Source organism: Condylura cristata, unplaced genomic scaffold, assembly GCF_000260355.1.
Source record: "Condylura cristata isolate star-nosed mole 26May11 unplaced genomic scaffold, ConCri1.0 scaffold00003, whole genome shotgun sequence".
NCBI lineage: Eukaryota > Metazoa > Chordata > Mammalia > Eulipotyphla > Talpidae > Condylura > Condylura cristata.
The window spans coordinates 75,721,544-75,742,782 of record NW_004567104.1 but is presented as its reverse complement, the minus strand read 5'-3'; the positions used below and the strand labels follow the sequence as shown (position 1 = coordinate 75,742,782).

General features: G+C 51.1%; 1 protein-coding gene across 1 annotated transcript in view; it reads left to right on the top strand.

Annotated features, from left to right (window-relative positions):
* Positions 1-1,181: 1,181 nt before the first annotated feature.
* KCNJ6 (potassium channel, inwardly rectifying subfamily J, member 6) overlaps positions 1,182-21,239 on the top strand; it is a 33,235-nt gene continuing 13,177 nt past the window's right edge. The window contains exon 1 of the mRNA XM_004675370.1: positions 1,182-2,096. Within this exon, the coding sequence (XP_004675427.1) occupies positions 1,199-2,096 (898 nt within the window). The 5' untranslated portion in view covers positions 1,182-1,198. The remainder of the gene's footprint in view (positions 2,097-21,239) is intronic.

Below are 21,239 nucleotides of genomic sequence, written 5' to 3'. Positions count from 1 at the left end.
TATCCCTCATGGACCTCCCTCTGACCATCGGGACACCGGCTCTACTCGGTGAGGGCTCTTGACCTCATTTAACCTTACTGCATCCTTCAAGGCCCATCTCCAGACCATTCACCTTGGGGTGAGGGCTTCAACATATGAATTGGGGGGCCACAGCTCGGTCCCGAACAGGCAGCATGTCCAAAAGCCCACCACTGCTTACAGCCAAGACGAAACCCGAAGGTATCCTCTTTCGCAACATAAGAAATGACCTTTATTTAAAAGTTAACGCCTTTCCAAACTTGGGCGGTCAACATGGCTTTTTGTTTAAGTTTTCCTCAGTGGTCAGCTTTACATTTTAATATCTGTATATGCCGCGTTCCGATCACCACCGAGAGTCCAGTCTCTAATTCCCTCCAAATAACACACACCCTTTAGCTTTTCCGCCGCCTCCTCCCTGCTTCATTTGGTAACTACCATTTTGTTGTCAGAGCATAAGGGTTTGTTTTCATTTTGTTCTTTTTCTCTGTTTCTTTATATGGCACATGTATAAGGGAAACCATAGTGTTTGTCTCTCTCCACCCAACTTATTTCACTTAGCATGGTCCCCACTGGGTCCATCCAAGTTGCTGCAAAGGGCAAGGTTTTGTCTTTTGGGGGGCATACCACACCTTCTTTACCCCGTCATCAATCATTGGGCATTGAGGTCATTTCCGTACCTAGGCTATTGTGTGTATTGGGGTGCATATTTTTCAAGTGAGTGTTTTCATGTTCTTTAGATAAATACCCAGAAATGGAATAGCTGGATCCTACAATACTTCTAATGCTAATTTATACATATTTTTCTCCATAGTGACTGCACCGATTTACACCAACAGTGTTCAAGACACCCAAAGTTGTCTTAACCCAGAGACAGGGTGGGGAGATGACTAGCTGGCATTGCTAACCCAGCACCTGCTGGCAGGGAGACAGTTTCACATCAGTGCGCTCTGACCCAATGAAAAAGGAAATGGCACAGCACAGAGGAGCCAGTCAGCTCGCGGCCTATCCAGATGGCACCAGGCGAAGTGGCTCATCTACGGTCACGCTACACAAATGCCCTTTGGTTTCACCACCATGTTCCCTAAGTAGAGTGGTTTCCATTGCCCAGAGAGCCAGCATTTCATTCTGTCTCTCTTTTCTTTTTTCTAAACCACCAGCTAATGTCCTGGAGGGCGACTCCATGGATCAAGATGTGGAGAGTCCTGTGGCCATTCACCAGCCAAAGTTGCCTAAGCAGGCGCGGGATGACCTGCCCAGACACATCAGCCGAGACCGGACCAAAAGGAAAATGCAGAGGTACGTGCGGAAAGACGGCAAGTGCAACGTGCACCATGGCAACGTGAGGGAGACCTACCGCTACCTGACCGACATCTTCACCACCCTCGTGGACCTCAAGTGGCGGTTCAACCTGCTGATTTTCGTCATGGTTTACACGGTGACGTGGCTCTTTTTTGGGATGATCTGGTGGTTGATTGCATACATCCGAGGAGACATGGACCACATAGAGGACCCCTCATGGACGCCCTGCGTCACCAACCTCAACGGGTTTGTCTCCGCTTTTCTATTCTCCATAGAGACAGAAACCACCATCGGTTACGGCTACCGGGTCATCACGGACAAGTGCCCCGAAGGAATTATTCTCCTCTTAATCCAGTCTGTGTTGGGTTCCATTGTCAATGCGTTCATGGTGGGATGCATGTTTGTAAAAATATCGCAGCCCAAGAAGAGGGCAGAGACCCTGGTCTTTTCCACGCACGCAGTGATCTCCATGCGGGACGGGAAACTGTGTCTGATGTTCCGCGTAGGGGACCTAAGGAACTCCCACATCGTGGAGGCGTCTATCAGAGCCAAGCTGATCAAATCCAAACAGACTTCAGAGGGGGAGTTCATCCCTTTGAACCAGACAGATATCAACGTGGGCTATTACACCGGGGACGACCGTCTGTTTCTGGTGTCACCGCTCATCATCAGCCATGAGATTAACCAACAGAGCCCTTTCTGGGAGATCTCCAAAGCCCAGCTGCCCAAAGAGGAACTGGAGATTGTGGTGATCCTGGAAGGGATGGTGGAAGCTACAGGTAAGGCTGTTCCCACCTGGGACGTGGGTGCTGGATGTGGCAGTCACTGCGACATCTGCCTCTTGCTGGATGAAGTAGTTGGTCTGTGTGTCCTGTCAGTCTAAGTACCTTGCCCGTAAGTCTAACCACACAGCTCTTCAAAAGCCCTTTGGGAAATTAACTAGCAAGCAAATTTTTTTCAAACTCCCACTTAGAAGATTTGAAATTTCCAAGTATTTACTTGAAATTTGATCTGTCTCTAAAGAAACATGTAAGTGATTTTAAAGCCTGGGTTCATCTAACTCCTTGAGGTCACTTATCGTCCAGCCCGGAGGAAGAAGGGAAGCTTTTTAGGGGAACCCTGACAAACGGCTTCACTAAAAATGCAGTTTTACCCCTTCTTTGGGGACACTGACAAGGCCCATGGCATTGGCTTCCTTTTCTGTCACAGGCGCCCCTGGGGGCTCCTGCACGTTCTCCCTGGCGCACCCCCTTGGGCTGCCTGCTGCAGGCCCAGCTGGTAGCTTCCCGCAGGAGAGGGGAAATGCACAGGCTCCATTCATCACAAGCCCCTGACCCTCTGCTGTCCACAACTAATCATCGGTGTCTTGGGGAGGAAGATCTCTTCTCAAAATACAGAAAATGAGGTCTTTCTTGAGTTTCCCTTGTATCTGGCCATTCCGGGAGTTACACATCCCAACAGCAAAGCAGATCTGACCCATATTTACCTGAAACTCCCACAGCCTGGGGCCAGACACTCTGACTGATGGTAGTAAACAGGAAAGGTGTGAACTAGAGCCCTGGGGGCGGGTTCCTTCACTGCTGTTCTGTGTTGTCTATTGGCCTGGGGCCCCTCCCAGGGAGGCTGTCGGCCCTCCTGAGCTTGGAGGTCTTGACGGGGCCTGAAATGCAGGCCGGGGCCCCAGGCCTGCCCCAGGCTCTTCATCAGCCCTGACGCGTGCATTGGCAAACGGAAGGCGGTCACTGCCTGTCTCTGCCTGCCCCAACCTCCAGTCCATTTCTCTTCTGGCGCTGCAGTGGGATTTAAGCGCGCGAACAGGGGAACTGTGAGAGAAGGGCTTTGCCGGCCGCTCAGCGATGCGAAGGTCTCTGTTTCATGAACTGAGTCCAAAAATAGAGCTTGTAGGAGTAACAGGATGATTACTGTGACGTGGTGAATAGGTGCTGTGCATGGGAACAGGGCTTCTGTTTTGTGTCTGGCTTGTGGGTGTGCCCGGGAGGCAGGAGCTGGGGGTGGGGGGGTAGTGGGCACCGGGGAGGGAATGATTCAAACAGGGAGTTCGCACCTTCCGCAGCCCAGAACTTCGCCCACCTGGGCTGAGCACAGGGGCTCTGGAGCCCCCTAGTGACGAGCGCCGGAGACGGCACGTGGACGACAAGAGCTGGTCTCTGTGTTAAGCGTCTCGCTCCGCCCTCTCGCAGTAAGACTCGGGTGGAGCAGTAAGACTCGGGTGGAGCCTAGGCAAGTCTGCTCTGTTGTCTCTGCGCTCCAAAGCCACCGGGGTGTACCCTTTGGTACCCGGTGGTCACCTGCGCTTCAGATTGCCCGGGCTAAGCTTCTGTTCCTGCTGCCCAATCCTGACACCAAAGAATGGCAGTTGGCAGCCTGTCTTTGTGGTGTCGGGGAACCCTCCCTGGGGTAGACTCTGTCTTTCTGATGACGGCTTGTAAGGAGGGAGGCTTTGCAAAGGGAGGAGCGGCATTTTCTGTGATTAATAGTGATGCACCCAGGGGCCTCTCTGCACTGTCCTGGAGAAAACTGGGTAGCTGCCAGCAAAAAGAATAAAACTCTCACCCCTGTTCCTGGAACAGGCAACTACTATTAATCTCCCTTTAATAAGAAAAAAAAGAAGAAGAAGAAGAAGAAGAAGAAGAAGAAGAAGAAAAGAAGAGCAGTTTCTATTTCCTGGAAAGTGGAAGGAGAAGTATTCTAGAAAGTTCTGAGCTTGTCTAGAAGCTTGATCCTATCCAGATGGCATTCCTACAGGGCAGTACCTCCTGTACATCTTATCTCTTAAGCTCCAGCAGGAAGCTTTTTCTGTGAGAATAAAAAGCGCAGTTGGGATTTATGGACATTAAATAGGCCCTTGAGGGAAGGAGGGCTTCAGTGACTCAAAGCAGCAGGAACAGATAAATGCACACACAGGCAAGCAAAACCTCGAGCTCAGATTATTTACTGGAGGGCAAATGGGTAAGCCGGAGTCAGGAACACAGCTAACTGACCCACAACAGACTCTACTTTACTCATTTCTTCCTTCAAATATGTCTGCGTTGACCTTATATCACTGCAATCTCAGTTTTGGTCTCCCGAGGCTGAGGCCCACACTGCAGCCTGTACTTCCTGGCATCTCAGTGCTGGGCACCTAGTGACCGTCCCCTGCCAGGGCATTTTCTGGCATCAGAGCTACCCCAGTGGGCCCAGGGTCCTGGTGTGCTGGTCTCAGGTCAGCACGAGGCTGCGGCTGTCTGATAGCAGTCACGCTGCAGCGAGCCCAGCTTTTCCAAGTCAGGCTCACTCTGGAAAACAAAAGCTGCGCCTTCAAGGCAGAGAGCCAGCCTTGCCATCACCACTGTGTGCAAGCCCTGGCCCCAGCCGCTCATGCCATGAATTCGCTGACCTCCCACAGGCAGGCTCCCACCCACAAGGACGAGCCCACCTCCCTGGCGGGCAGCTGTGGTCTGCTTCGGCCCAGAGTCAGAGGGCTGTGTGTGGTGACCTCTCCAGAACTTCCCAGTCATGTGATTCTATTTTTGAAAATGAATCAAACCCTTTAAAAAAGAAGAAGAAGACGACGACGAAGAAGAAAATTGTGACACCAGCCACCCAGACATCTGGGAATTGGCCGTGTCTCATCCTGCAAATATATTTTTAAAGGGGCCCTTTGTGTTCCTGACACATGGCCAATTCTGAGATAGTGATGTTTACAAAAGAGATCATTGCTACGTAAACAAACATGCTCAGCAGCTGCACAAATGTGCGTTAAAATAGTAGAGCATTCATCTAGACTGTTATTTATGGAGGGCCGCTTGGCCTGCAGGCAGCCACGCGGGGCTGGCCCGCTGCCAGGGCGCCTTTCGGGTGGGTGAGCGGCCATATTTACCCCCATCACGAGGCGCCTGTGACAGGAGCCCCTTCCAGCGCCTGAGCAAGAGGCTTCATTAGGATGAGTCCTCAGCACGCTTTTCATCACACTTTTTATTAGGGAAGCCGTCAAACATAGATGGCAGGTCAGGCTCTGTCCCCCTACTCCATCACTAACCCCCCATCATATCATTGTAGCAACAAGCACTTCTGTGTGTGTCTCTGAAGGGGAGTGACCTGTTTTAAAACATAGCTGTAGCATTATGGCACCCGGGTAATGGATCGTTTCTTAAGAGCAAATATCTACAGCGTGTTCACTTGCGATTATCCCTTACAGTAAGCGTCTTTTTTTTTTTTTTTGTCTTTGTTCTCTTGTTTTACAAGATGCCGATTTGAACTGGGATCCCAAAGAAATTAATACATTGGTTGGCTGCAGTCTCTTCTAGACCTCTTCCTCTATCCATCCTCTTTCCATCTCTGATCTTTTTGTTCTCTCTGCTTAATTTTCCTCAGAGAAATCAAGATTTAAATACTACTGAGGAAATGAAAAGTAGCAATGTAGCAAGAACTTACTAATGAAAAGTAGCCATGGAGCAAGAATTTACTAGATAACTCTTTTCATAGAGTCCAAATGTCACTGTTTGTGGGTTACTGGAAGCATATACACCCAGAAATACATGAGGAAGCCGGAAGTGGGTGAAAACCAACCTTCCTTCCCCACGGGAAAGCTGGGTTACGGGGCTTGACCAACACTCACGGAGAGTCTCATCTGTTATATCACATGGAAGGAACCCCCACACTCTTATGTTATAGATGTGGACATGGAGGCCACTCAAGCCTCATGACTTGGCTATCAAATAGCCCCTGGGAGAGCAGGGACTTGGAGCCCAAGGTGATGATGACCAGTGCTCTTGGCCTCAGAGTTCTGTTGGTTCATGAAGATTCTATATACCAATGTGCCCCTCAAAGACAGCTGGTACTTCATGTGAAAACAGGCTTTCTTCTCTTTTCTCTCACTATTAATTCCTCTTTTTCTGTAAGGTTTTGCTATTGTTCTCCTATGCTATCGATGTGTTTTTAATGCAGTCACACAAAGTTTTAACAAATGTATATTAAAAGGAGATGTGCTACAAAACAGTTCTGAAATTGAAATTAGGTGAGCGTCGTTGTCTACAAAAATACCCAGAAGACGATGGTCCGTCATATCTGATTTCCAAGTGCCGTTTTTCTTTGCTGTAATGAAAATACCACTTTGCTATAATCGGAGACAATATGAGATCACAGGATTTGAAACTGGCATTTCTCAGATAAGGTTGTTGAGGGTTCACTTCAGAGCCCTCCTGAGCTATTTCTAATAATGATGTTTCACAGCTATTACATGCTTTGACTCTTATTTTCTCCTTTTGATAAATTACCACTAATCCCTCTATTAGCAAGCCATTATGTCAGGATTTGCTATTTTTCCCTCAAGAGCTATAAACTGCCCCCCCCCATAGCTTGGGAAAAGAGTTAATTGATGAGAACTGAAATGCTAAGGACTTAGCTAAAAATCTCCTGGCAAGTGATCTATAAAGAGTAATGAAAAGATTCAAAGACAGTTGAATTTTTTTCCTACTTATACCATCCATCAACATCAAGAATTCCAACTATCCTTCCTTCTTTGAACATTAGCTTCAAGGTATTTATTTAGGACTTCCCTCTAAAATGTCTGCCTCCACATAATATCTCCTGGCGGTATCATAGGCTGGACAGAAACTGAGAATAACTGCTCCCCGTGTGTGGCAAACGTCTATGACCTTCACAGTTTGGGCACTGTGTTCTGGTTTACCATATTCCCAGTCTGGGGGTGGAAGTTATACCAAATAGAGTTCTATACATTTCTGCCACTTCTCTGAAAGGAAAAATATTATACCTCTGAGAAACATTCTGACTTTGTTAAAATTTCTCCATCATTTAGAAAGCAGAACACGAAGTTGCCATATATTGTTAAGAGTTGAAAAGACCAAAATACTGGACAATTATAAAAATTTTCATTTAAACACTGTTCCTGGAAAAGCCGTGATTCTTCCTGCCCCAAATGCGCCATCAGGATCTACTCAGATAGATGTTGCCTAGGAATCAGTCATGGTCACACAGTGGATGCCGTTTAGATTTCAAACCCAAGGAAAACTTGAACCGGCATCGAAACGTGGACTCTGACCGAACATAAAGTCAACAGTCACGTTGGGAAGAAAGCCCGGATGGGCGAGAGAGCGCATGTGCGGTGTAGTGGCGAACGTGGCCGCCTCTGCCTTGAGGGAGGAGTGTCAGGTAGCACGAAGCCTGTCACTAGCGTGTCCTTAACTAAACGGAGCTGATTATTTCCCAGGGTGTTCAGAAATATGAGTGCTGTCAGCGTGCTGTCCACAAAATTGTTCCACCTCCTGCTGTTGATGACCACAGAGGATCACTGGGAAAACCATGTAAATTATTCACACACACACAGGCTTCTGCTAAATACACAAACAGCTGGGGGTGCTTCTTCCCCAGCCAAGCATGCCCTGGCACCACTGTCCTATACCGGTCCACTTACAAGTCTCGTTTGTTATATTCATGAGTTAGTACGCTCTAAAGTAACGTCCCTCGGCCACAATTCAGCTAATCCATGCTGCTCTGTCATGAACAGCACGAGCCTACTTGCCTTCACACCAGATTTGCTCCAGTCCCTGACTCCCCTAAATTCTCTGGGATTCAGATACTTCCACTCTAAATTGGAAACATGGTACCTACCTCCTGGTGACCTCTCAACTTGTCAGATGCAGGTCATTTTCCCCCAGAAACCACACAGGAACGAGCCAAGCTTGGCCAGGATGGAATGGCAGGGGAGCAGGGCATGCCAGTCCCAGCAAGAGGCTCTGCTGTTTCCAGGAAGCCTGCACCTGCCCAGACAGGAAGGCAGGCGACTCCCCTGAGGAGCCCGCTGCAGTCAGAATGGTGCCCACGGTGTATACTCACAACGTGGGACCAGCCTCAGCCCCAGCCACCCACCTCAAATTCCAAATCAATGGAATCTGAATTAATGAGGATCGCTGGACTCAGAAAAGACTGCATTCCTATAGATAGTAACATCTCATCATCACAGTGTCTGCCCAAAGTGGCCATGAATATAGATTGTTCTCAGGTCTTCCAAGGCTACTGCTTAAGAAGACAAGACCGCCAGTCTGCCTTTAAAAACAATGGTTCCGTGTTCCAAATTGTCCTCCTAGTTTTTCATAAGATCTCTGGGGAATGTTGACGTCCCCATTTGGAGAATGCATTTTTGTGCTGTTAATTCAACTAAATAATATTTACGCAGAAGATAAGTCCTTATAGGGAGTCCAGCTTTAAACTGTAGCGATGCTTCAACAAAGTGAACTGTGAACGTCAATAGGCAGTAGTCGATTCCATTGTTCTCTGGGCACTAAGAACGCTGAATGTACACATGGTCTGCTCGAGCTGAGTTCTGCCGCAGTAACAAGGAACGCTAAAGGTTTCCACACAAGTGTCAATCTCCCGCTTGCATTGTGCTTCTCTGCGACTCTGTTCATGTCCCGCTTGCTGCAGGCGCAGGCAGGGAGCAGCCCTATGAAGGACATGCCATCCTCGCGTTGGGGAGGAAAAACTGGCAGGTGCCTCGGTTCTGCTCCTCATTTATTAAGTCACAGAAGTCATCTGGCAGTGCCTGATGTCCATGGGATGGAGAGATAGAATTCCTTAAAAGGACTTGAATAAATCAAGACAGAGCTATAGAGTCTACCGTGGGCACCCAAGTGGCTCAGAAACCAGTGGGCTCCCTGAAAAGCGTTGGCGCTAGGGTGGTCATGTGCAGTGGGCATGAGTGTCGCCCACCACACTGCCCATAAGGAGCCCACACTTGAAGGTGGGGGCTTGGGGGGCTGTCTGTAAAGAGACGGGGAGCAACAACGTCCGCCTTTGTGAGGTCGCCATGGCAGCTGCTCGGCTCTGCTCCCAGGCAAGAGGGGTCAGGACAAGGGAGCCCGGGCGCCAGGAAGTGCTCGCACCGACCACACGGCGCTGTAGGCTCCATCTCCCAGACACGCCACCTGCTCCCGGCGAGCACAGCCCCTCGGTCAGCAGCAGAAGGGTCAGCCGTGTGGGCCACTCTCGTGGAGACTAAAAGCAGGAGACTGTCCCTTCCCGTTTCAACAGAGGCCGTCGAAGCACGTCACGAGGGAACTTCTGTTATGCCAGACCCTTCACGGCTGAGGAATCTCTTCCCAGGCCACTTGGGACAGGCAGCATGATGGAGCGATGACCTAAAGCCGCGGAAACTTGGGTTGTTGCCACAGCAAGGCCTAGGCTCTCTCGCCTGAAACAAAATGTGGCTCTAGGGTTTGGACAGGCTGGCTGTCTGTCCTGCACCAGGCTTGCCGTGGAGGCTGTGCGCAGCGGCTTCTCGGCAGAATTTCCCCACCTCTAAACTCTTTCTCAGTGGCTAAGGCTTTGAGGTCCGAAGAGCTGGCTTCAAATTCATCCCTGCCGGTGTCTGCCATCGGGGGTGGCCCATTCGCCAGCATCGCCAAGCCTCTTTTCCCATTCTGCCTCCTGAAAAACAGAAACGTACTGTGGCCACGAGAAGGGCCCTGAGCTAGGGCCGCTGCCACCCCAGGCCTGCAGCACAGAGTGGCGGCGAGTGCAGGGCGAAGCTGTGATCCTGTAGGCCGTACTGTCCTTCCCGTCTTTCTTCCGGTGCCTCTTCGTGGCCAACGACTTGATGAGATTATCTTCAATCCTAAAAAGTCTGAGGGAGGGAAATGCACGGGACTATGGTGGTGGCACAGGGGTGATTTGGTGATGGGAAACCCGTGGGGATTACAATCGAGATGAAAAAAAAAATGTGCAAAATGATGTAAAAATAAACTTTTTAATAAAAAAAAAATATGCAGTTCAGGGGAAGTGCTCTGGACTATGGTGATGCACACGGGTGACTTGGTGATGGGAAGCCCACAGGGATGACAACAAAATGATTTTACATTAACCTATTATATTAAAATTTTAAAAGTGTGCCGTTCGTTGTATGTAAATAAAACTCAGTAAAAAATCATCTAAAGCAATTAAAAAAAAAAAAAAAGTCTGAGGGGAGGAACCGACCCCATATGTCAAAGAGGAGCGGACTCTGGAGCAGGGGGTGGGGAGAAACCAGCTTGCTCAAGGACACCCCGCTGGGGGTGTGGGAACACCAGGGTCCACACTCAGCGCCGCCCACTCCCCCCAGGGCCATCTGCACAGGGTCATCGTCCACAAGGGCGAGCGGACAGGTGTGGCTGTAAGGTCAAGGTCCTAGTACCTGGACGGGCACGGCCGGGGATAGCCCCTCTGTGGCCCTGGCCCGCCCGACCGCCTGCGGGAGGCAGGCAGAGGCAGGCTGTCGCCTAACGGCTGGCACTGAGGCTGGGCAAAGGGCACCCACTGCCTCACGCGCTCTGCTTCCACCCCACTCCATGTTGACCATGCGGTGGAGGCTTCTGGCCAGTGCCAGCAGCGTGGCCTGGTGCCACGTCCGTAAACCCAGAGTGCAGCCCAGCAGCCAGCTCACAAATTCTTAGGGGAGGGGAACAAATTTAACATGGAAAGGGAAGAATCCACTGTAACCCTGCAGTCTCTGCCGGAAACCCTCACTCAGAGGAAGGCTCGGCCGCCTGAGGAAACCCTGCCGGGCGCTCATTTCCCGTCGGGTGCCCAAGACCCTCTCTGCAGTTGGATGGTGGTGATGATGATGGTTTTTCTGTAGTGAAGGAGCCAAATTAGAAGATTCAAATCGTGCATCTGCTCAGTAAACTTTCGTTTTATGCCTTCTCAGCACGTCTATATCCGGAGAATCAGAACAGAAATCCCCTCCACCCCCGGGGCCCAGAGCCTGCTTCCTCCAGTCCTGTTCTCCTTTCTCCTGATTTCAGCCAGCACTGGCTTATAACCATCTCGTTTGCATGTGACGTCCAGTGTCTCTCGGGCCCTGTCCTCTCCCCGAGCACGAGCTCAGGGCCCGGCCAGTCTCAGATGAGCAGGGCCTGAGCCCAAACGAGACTCCAGAGGCCCCGCGGCCCTGTTCCCCTCTGACTTCAAAGTGGGCCCGTGTCTGCAGCCGCCAAGCAGGGCGAGCCGCCGACCTGTCGGGGCAAGGGTGTTCACGCAAGGCCCCGCGTCGGACCGCCTGCAGAGGTGCTCTTGGCACACGGCAGCCAGGGCTGTCCCCTCTCGGGCTCTTCACAAAATGCAAGTCAGGGCACCTATACCCAAGCTTAAAACCTGGGGGTGGGCTCCCACCGCGCCTGCTCGGGACCCAGCTGTCATTCCGTGCCGCTCTCTCCCTCGGGCCCTGCAGCGTTGCTCCTCCCTGGCATCCTGGGATGCTACCCGGGGCCTTCAGTGCACAAGAGGACCAGGCGCCCCTCGAGACACTCTACCGCCACCTGCTGGGACGCTCATGCAATAACTACAGCGGCCGGTCCCGACGCCGGAGCCGCCGGCACCGCACCTGCGCGGCCCTAACGGGAGCATCCCCGCGTCCTCTCTGCTCCGGCATCTTCCCCGGGCACTGGTGCCTGCCACCATCAATCCCCACCCTCCCACACAACTCACACACACCAGAGACGTGTCCACACCAGCTTGCCCAACTTTTCTGCAAACGCCGCCCTCAGAACCGTCAGAATAAGTTTTGTAGCCACCAAATCCCATGTCCTCACGCCACAGCTCAAACCTATCCTGGACAACGATGACCAGACGGTCCCCTTTCATGTCACTCTCATGCCAGCGTCCAGTGCCCTGCCCGGCCCCAGAGGTGACTAGCACGTGTTTCTGAACCCATGTTGGGTTGTTTGCCTCTGACCTGCAGGGTGCGCCAATCTAACATCGCCACGGAAAATCTCCTCCATTCAATCTCCCACTCCTGCACCAGCACCCACTCCCCACGGCACCGCCCCCCAGGAACCAACCTGGAGGCTTGGCAAACTCTGGGGCCCTCGCTCTTGGTCCCCCATCTTTTCTGAGTCACCTTGCATTGTGGTGCTTGTCCATGGGGGCACCCCCAGCAAATTCTACAATTTTGAGGTCACGAGGTCATGAGGTCATTTTGCTTCCTACCCCCAACCACTGGCACCATCTGGCTCCTGGTCGGGGCCCAATAAAAGGGGTGAAGACGTAAATGACTTCGGGGGGCTATTTCACGTGCTGTGTTCAGGCAGCGTTGCTTGCCGTCACTGTTTGGAAGCCCAGCAGCTTCCTCGCCTCCAGTGCTCCCACCACGCAGCATCCCTCCTGCACCCCACAGTCCCCGCCCCTCCTCCCCCAGGGGTGCCTCAGGCCTCTATTCTGCTCACAAGGCCGCTTGCTTAGTTTGGCTTTACCCCACTGCAGCTCGGCCTTCAGTGACCAGTGTTTGTCTTCCCCCGGCCTCTCCTGCTCAGCGCTGTCCCTCCAGCTGCCCTCACGTGCCCTCACATGGCGTGAGTTTCCCTTTGCTGGCCCCTGGCTAGTATTCCATGGTGGGCATCCCTCGTCTTCTTGACGCGCCCGGCAGGGGCTTCCGTGGCTGGCTGTGGTGAGTAGCGCTGGGCTGAGCGTGGGCTGCGATCTGCCTTTCGGTCAGTGTGTTTGTGTCCCTTGGGTAGGTGCCCAGCAGTGGGATTGCTGAGTCGCACAAAGAGCCATTTTCAATATTTTGAGAAACCTCCCACTGTTTCCACCAGGGCTGGATGTTTTGCATCCCCAGCACAGTGTGCAAGAGCTCCTTCTTCTCATATCCTTGCCAGCACTTGGTTTTTGTTTGCTTGGTTTTTGGTTTTATTTTTTTGGTCTTTCAATATGGGCCAGTCTCACAGGATAAAGTGGTATATCGTGGTATGGGTTTGCATTTCCTGACAATGAATGAGGACATTTGTCACGTGCCTGTTGGTCATCGGTGCGACTTCTTCTTAAAGAAGTGTCTCTTTTGTTTGTTTTCTTTTTGTTGAACATGTGAGTTTTTTGTACATCTTCATTCAGTCCTTTGTCAGAGATATGGTACGTGAAATTTTTTCTCATGCAAGTGGGTGTCTTTTTATCTTGGTTATGGTTTATTTTGCTATTTAGAAGCTTTTTGGTTTGATATAGTCGTAATTGTTTATATTCTGGTTTTATTCTGTAGATTTTTTGGTTTGTTTGTTTTCCTTGGTACTGGAGATGAATCCACCATCAGTGAAGATATCGCTGAAACTTACATTATGAAGTGTTTGCCTACGTTTTCTTTGATGTATTTATGGTCTTGGGTCTACATACAAGTCTTTTTTCATGTCAAGTTGATTTTTGTGTATGATGTGAGCTTTTGATCTAGCTTGATTCTTTTCCATGTAGTTATCCAGTTTTCCCAACACCATTTATGGAAGAGGTTTTATTTGCTCCAAGGTATAATGTCGCTTCCCTTTTTGTATACTAACTATCCATGCAGACGTGGGCTAATTTCTGGACACTCCGTTCCACTCAATTGGCCTGTGTGTTTATTTTTGTTCCAATACCATGCTGTTTAAATTATTATAGCTTCATGGTATCGTTTGAAATCCGGACGTGTAATACCACATCTCCCCCCCCCCTTTGGTCAGAATAACTTTGGCTATCTGGGATCTTTTGTGGCACCATGTAAATTTCAGTAATGTTTGTTCTATTTCTGCAGAGAATTCCATTGAGACTTGAGAAGGATTTCACTGAATCTGTATAATTCTAACCCATAAACAGGAACTATTGCTCCATTTCTTTGCATCTTCTACTTCCTTTAACAATGTTTTATTATTTTGTTCACCTCCCTTGTTAATTTTACTCATAAGTATTAAATTATGTGTGTGCATGGTATTTTTTCCTTAACTCCTTCCTCTTCTGTCTTATTGATAAGTGACTTTTTGAAAAGCAAAAGCTGCTCATCCTGAACGTGTCTGAGACCCTCTGTAGCATTTTGTTTTACCTCAACTCCAAGAAGAGTGAGCAAGGAAGATCCCCATGGAAGACATTGAGTCATTTAATTTGAAAGTTAAAGACACACTTTATAAAAGAGCCTGTTTACTCCACAGGATCCTTTCCCTCCCATACCCACCCACCTTTATAAATCCCATCCAATATAAATAGAGGTGGTTTAAAGCAGAAATCCAAAAGGTAAAACATCCCAGAATTCCACCTTAGACACACAGAAGGCTCTGCCATGTGCAGGGCACCAATGCCCCTTCTGAGAGGGGCCTGGTGCAGGGCTGGCTCCCAGAGCCTGAGTCAATGTCCAGTGCACTCTGCCCCTTTGCCTAAGTCTCTGGTCCAGCAGGAGGGGACTCCCGCAGAGTCACCCGCCCTGAGGCAGTGATGCCAGCTGAGGGTATGTCAGCATCCACCAGATTTGTGAAGGCATCTGAAGCTGAGGTGGACTCAGTCCACCAGCAAAGATTTTCCAGAACCTTCCATGCACTTGACATTGCCAAAATCAGTAAGAACCACCATACTGCCTCCCCCATAAGGAATTTGAGGGCAGGGGTTTGAAGGACTGTCTGTAAAGGGACAGGTGTGAAGATGTTAGACTTTGTGAGGCCTCCTGGCAACCGCCCTGCTCTGTCCCCACAGCGCAAACGCAGCCCCAGGCAGTCAGCTCCGAAAGAATGGAGGCCGTGTTCCATAGTGCTCACCGATGAGCACATGTCTTCAGATGTCATAAAATATTATTGTTCTTTGGGGTTTTTTTAGCCGTTTTAACATGTCAAAACCATGTAACTCTCCCCTGTTCTAGACAGCTGAGACTGACATAAAATTGAGTTACAAAATGAGAAAATGTCCCCAGGGGAATGTTTCAGCAGGGAGGTGGGTGACGGGACAGAGCCGTCCCGTCCCGCTCCAGGCTGGCACTTCAGGGGGGGCAGCCACCCCCACCCCCAGAGGGCAGCAGCCGAGCCCAGGAACGTGTTTGCAGTTCCATTCTGCACCCCCAGGATGTGAAGAGAATGGGGAGCCGAGGTCCTGACCTTTGAGAAACAGCAGAATTTGAGCTTCTGCTCCAAAGCAGAGTCGGTCAGTAAACAGCACTGTTATTAATTTGGTGTTTGGAAGGGGGAAATGCAAGAATATGAGCAATTTTGTTTCAGGGCGGTTTTCCTGGCGCTCTGGACTTCCTGCCTCCTGTTAGCCTCTGGGCATAAAGCACTTCTGTGCTCCAAGCTCCCAGCTTTCCCCTCAGAAATGCCGACTGCCAACACCCACACAGAGTGAGGCTGGGGCCGGTCCGTCCTGAGAGAACCTGTGGGCCAAAGACCTGCTGCCCACACCCCGACTTTCTTAGGAACCTGCTTGAAGAGCCAGCAGCACAGGCGTCTTCCTCCAGGGCCAGGAAGGCACAGGAAGGCCTCACCCTCCGGCAAGGGCTGCTGGTGCAGCTGTCCGGCTTCTACCCAGCCCCCCGGGGCGGGTGGACGCTCACCACGGCCACAGGCCAGCTCTCGTGTCTCTGGCTCTCTCCTCACGGGACCTCAGGCCAGAATAACATGATAAATGCTTCAGGACAGTAGCGCCCGCGGGTGACCTGGCCGGGACTCGGTCCAGCTCGTCCATAGGTGGTGAAGCTTTCAAAATCGCATGCAGCTCATCGGGAATCATCACCTGTGTTCCATCACCCCCTGGCCCCCACGCCCGGCCTACTCCGGAGGGCCTGAGGGGCTCAGGGCAAGTCCCAGCCCCTCTGACCCGCTCCCCGCAGGGGAAGCTGGCCATTTGCACACTGGCGGCAACTTCCGAGGTCTCCCCAGATGGCTGGCTCCTTCCCTCTCCAGCTCAGGCCCCTCCTCGTGGGGGGACGCTGAGGTACCGCCCCACCACAGGCGAAGTGTGTCGAGCTTTCAGCTGCTGCTGGCTCACCCTGCCTAAACACTGCTTCTTTCTTTCAGGAACTCTCCGTGCCTCACACATCTATTCCAGAAGGAAAAGTTACGACACTTCAAAGGTTTAGAAGTTAGATCTCCACGTTGGATTAATAGTCTCAATTTCCTGCTGTTGAAATAGAAAGTATTTCTGTCTCCCCATTAATTTCCATGAAAACCGGGGAGCGAGATAGGGCATAAGCCGGCAAAGGGTGGCCTCACAGGGTTGCTCAGGGATGAATTTCAATGTGGCTGTTGGCCAGACAGTTAGGGGCTGGCGTGAGGAGCTTCCTGGCATCTAAGGGACAGGGAAACTTAGCAACTCTAACCCAGCCTTTTCCTGCCAACTTTATTTTATTTTATATTGTTTTATATATATATATATATATATATATATATTCCCTCCTTCTTCATTTTGTGCATTTTCTCATCTCGGCTATAACCCCCTGGACTTCCCACCACCAGCTCACTCCATGCCATCACCACAATCCCGTGAGCTCTTCCCGCCCCAGTTTTGATCCTGTTCTCTCTCCACCCCCGTAGCATGTCTCTGGTTTATAGTTGTCCGTTGATTTTCATTTTTACTTTATTACAATTTGTTTTGTTTTCTGATCCCTTACGCTCCTGCTATGAGCGAAACCATCTGGTGTTTTTCTTTTCTTTCTGGCTTATTTCACGAAGCATGGTCCCTTTCAGCTCCATCCATGTTGCTGCAAAAGGCATGGGTTTATCCTTTTTGGTGGCTGAGTAATATTCCATTGCATCTATGTACCACATCTTCTTGATCCAGTCATCTGTTTTTGGGCATTTGGGCTGCTTCCACATCTTCCCTATTATAAATAGTGCCTCATGCTAAAGTTAAATAACTACTTCTTTGCGGGAAGTGATTTTAGGAACTTGGGCTAAATCGATGATTTCTTGTCATATCACGGGGTACTTGTGAACTGCTACAGAAATCCACATCTTGGAGAACATCAAAGTGCGAGAGACGCACAGTCCTTTGAAATGGACTGAAAGTGACCCCCAAGGCCCTGACCGCTGTGAACTCAGTGTTTCAGAGAGGGGGACGGACCTCCTAGACCCCTTAAATCCCCCAGACCTAGAAGAATGTAATATGTGTAGCCAAGCTCACTGACCCCTGCAACTCCTTCATTTTGCAGATTTTTCTACTAAAATGGGACATTTTCATAACAGATGAGTGTGGGGATCACGGCTGGCATGAGGAACGGAATTACACTGCTCTCTGTCTACTTTAAACAAACAAGCTTTAAACACAGTCCAAATCCCATAAGCGGCTCCTTGGAAATTACTCCGAAAGGGGAAAAAATATGCATTGCCTCTATTTCTCAGAGAAATTAAATCACAAAAGCCAAACGGGAATGCGGGACCACTCATGCTTTTTAATCTGTGGGCGAGGACACAGCTATCAAACTGCATGACCACAAAAGCCAACGGCCTGTCACGGGTGTTAGTGTTCAACCTCGTCAAAAACTACCTGAAAGAAGTGGACAATCCAGTGAGATTAGAGCATGTTCTAAACCCCACCGCGGGACGGCTCAGAAGTCTCTCTGGTCTGCCCCGGTGGGTTGCAGCAAGGGTCCGCGGAAGGTATCAGAACCTTCTCCTCCCACCACCCGATTTAACGCCTCAGCCGCTAGGTGGATGGCGTTCTGACGGCTGTACTCTCGGGCGAGTGTGAGTGAGTGACCACACACTTCCCACCCCTGCCAAATGGCCTCCAGGGCCTGCTGCTCTACCCCCTCAACAGCATGGGATTTCACCCCGGCCCCCAAACTGAGCAAAACCCAGACAGACGCAGGGTCCCAGGGAAGGTTCCAGGTAAAGAGCCCCTGGGCGGCAGGTGCGGAAAGGCGTCCTGAGGAGTCTCCAGGCGCCAGATCAGCTCCTCCCACCCCTCTCCAAGCAGGGTGCTGCCTTCCAGCTCCCAAGGGAGCCAGCCGGGGTGGGCTGGTCTCACAGGCCAAAGGGCAGGTCAGAACCCAGCCAGGCGGCCAGTTCTTCACCCGCCTGAGGGCAGCAGCCGAGACTAAGGTCAGAGCAAGATTCCATCTCGTCCAACCCTGAGCAGCTGCCCCGGGCTGCTTGGTGAGTGGCCAGGCCGCCCTCCCAGCCACCCCGCCACGGCCCCACCCTTCCCCACAGACCTGTGGCTGAAGAGCGAGGCTTGAGCATAACCTGATACCCAAAGACAAAGGTCTTCTCCTTCCCGTGATCAATAGCGCGAGGCCTATTCTGGGAAGAGCGCTGTGGGGAGGGAGGGAGCCCTTGTGTGTCTCCCCTGAACGAAGAACGAGGGACTGTGGTTGGACGGATGGAGAGAAAAATTACCCTTTGACAAGAAAGCAAAAGAGGAGAACACTGAGTCCCTTCCGCAGAGGGAAAACCCAGGTGAAGCTCCTTTGAAGGGGAATAAAGGGAAAACACACTTTGCCTACCAACTTTCCTCATCCCACTTCTCCCCTGCAGCCCACAAGGCCCTTTTGTGACTTTGAAGTGATTTGAGGGTAGAGCTTGCACAAGACTTCATCTCACAGGGCAGAGCTTGTAGGAGACGTCATCGCACCATGGACAGTGACCAGCAGGCGGCGCTATCACCCTCAGGGTTCTGTCCACCGGAAGGGGGTGGTCTTTCCAAGCGGGAGACCCTGGAGTTGTTCTGATTCTACTCTTTTGCACTTTGTTTTCAAAAATCTATCCTGCGATAAACAATATACATAGGGCCCACCCTGGTGGCGCAATGGGTTAGGACGCAGCACTGCAAGCTGGCAGCGTCCACCTCAGTGCAAGTTCGATCCCCAGCCAGAGGTGCAGGGGCGGTGAGAGGACTCCCCAGAGACAGAGTGGGGAGCAGAACAGGCAGATGGACGAAGTCCACTGCTGAGGGGAGCAGCGGGCAGGCCAGGAGGAGAGGTCTGCTGTGCCCTGTGGGTCACCTCCGGCGCGGGGATCGAACTCACAGTGAAGCGGCAGTGGCAGCTTGCAGTGCTGTGTGCTTACCTGCTGCGCCACCAGGGAGGCCCTCAAATTAGTGTTTTTATAGTCCTTGGCTAGATACCTAGGGGTGGGATTGCTGGATCTATTTTAATATTTCGAGAAACCTCCATACTGTGTACGTGGGACTGGGCGCACAGGGCTCCTTCCCTCCACCACTTGATCTTTTTGACACGGACCGTTGTCAAGGTGTGAGGAGGTGTCTCATGGTGGCTTTGACTTGCCTTTCCTTGGTCAGTGATGATGAGCATTTTGTTATGTGCCTGTGAGTCCTCTGTGTGTCCCCTTTGGGATTGTGTGTGTGTATTCAGCTCTTCTGGGGCATCATAGCAAACCACGCCCCCAGTCTTAGGGGCACACTCCTAGGGCCTGCTCCCCTGGGAACCTTGAGTGCAGGCCCCTTGGGGCAGACAAGCAGCAACAGCTCCAACAATCGCCATGTTTCCCAGCTCTTGAGGGTCTGGATGAGGCGAGGACTCGTCTGCAGCACCAGAAGTAGCCACCTGGACCCATACCTGAGCCACCTTCCTCAGAAAGAGCGTAACTAAGAATACTTCATAGGAGCTTGGCCTTGCCTGCCTCTGGGGCAGGCCCACTGCAGCTTTGCTGTGTTCTCAGTTTCCATCTCCCGCTCCCTCCCTGACAAGCCTGAGCCCTGGCTCCTCGGTGCACAACAGTTTGCACCTGTGAGCCTGCGTAGCTGCGTCCATGTCTACGCACTTAGTGACCCCAGGAGAGGGCTGAGGAGGTCACGGCCCAAGGCATAGTTTTTTGTTTGTTTGTTAATTTTTTTTAAGATTTATTTATTTATTCATACAGAACTGGGGTACAGGCCAGAGATGCGGAGGGTGAGAGGCTTCCCCAGAGACAGAGTGGGGAGCAGAACAGGCAGATCGAGGAAGTTCACTGCTGAGGGGAGCAGCGGGCGGGTCAGGAGAGGTCTGCCGCGCCCTGTGGTCACCTCCGGGGCAGGCGGGGATCGAACTCATGCGGAAGTGGCTTAAGCTTCTTAGTGCGCCATCAGGGAGGGCCCGCCAAGGCATAGTTTTAAGGGGGTAACTCCCTCCCTCCCCGGGACCAGCTGCCTAAATCTTCTGCCCCCTACCAGTCTGACTCGGGGGATAAATCTCCTTTTATTTCCTACTCCAGAGCGATTCCCTCTGCCTGTCACTGCCGTCCCCTGCCCACCAGGGAGAAGCAGGTCACTGTGGCACAGAGCAAAATCTCATTGTTGCCACAGAAGGATCGATTGCTCGTCTCTTTTTTAATTTAATTTTTATGCTTTCACATTAAAAATAATCCTTTCACATGGTATGAGATTCAAATAACATAAAAAATATATAAGGAAAAGCCACCCCTTCATCCTCTCTCCTCCCCTCCTGCTGCTGGGGAAGGAACACAGCTCCTGCTTTCCAGAAATACCCTCCACGCCCAGCATATGGCCGCTGGTGGATACATATTGATGTTTTGTTTCTCAAATGGAAGCAGACATTTCCCCCCGCGGCTAATTGCTTTCCTAAAAAATGTAACACAGACTGTAAATCTTTACTAGCACATTCTTTTAAACTGCAAAATACTATTCCACTGTGTGGACAGACGGAACCAGCACCCTGGTTTTTCTATGGCAAGAAGCACCGCAAGGAGCCTCTTTGAGTCCACAGACGGACGAAGGGGTGAGACTGACGGGGTGAAGGGCGGGTGCAGAAGTTGCTCTTAGCTGTTTCCCACTTGCCCCCTGGGGCTGGCGGGATGCGCAGCCCACCTCCTGCAGAGAGCCTGCTCCGTGCGCTCCCGGTGTGCCCCTCACCGGGCCTGGCGGGGCGGGCGGGCACACGCGGATGGCAGGACATTTCTTAAATCCTCGAGCATCTTTCAGTCAGCTCAGCGCCCTGCACAGGCTTAGCGGGCAGCTTGCCCTTTCTGATTGATTTGCAAAGGTTCGTTTAGGATAAAGAATCTTTGTCAGCCTTTTGTTGTTCCGGGCTTTGCAGAGTGTCGTTTTTAGTCTTTGCTTGTCTGTGGCTTTCTTTGCTCATGGTATTTTTATTTGTTATCTCTGGCCAGCAGAATATTTGTCTTATATGTGGCGAAAGGTAACAATACTTTCCTTCCAGCCAGCTGCCTCTGCTAGGCATGGTGATGTTGGACAGTGGGAAC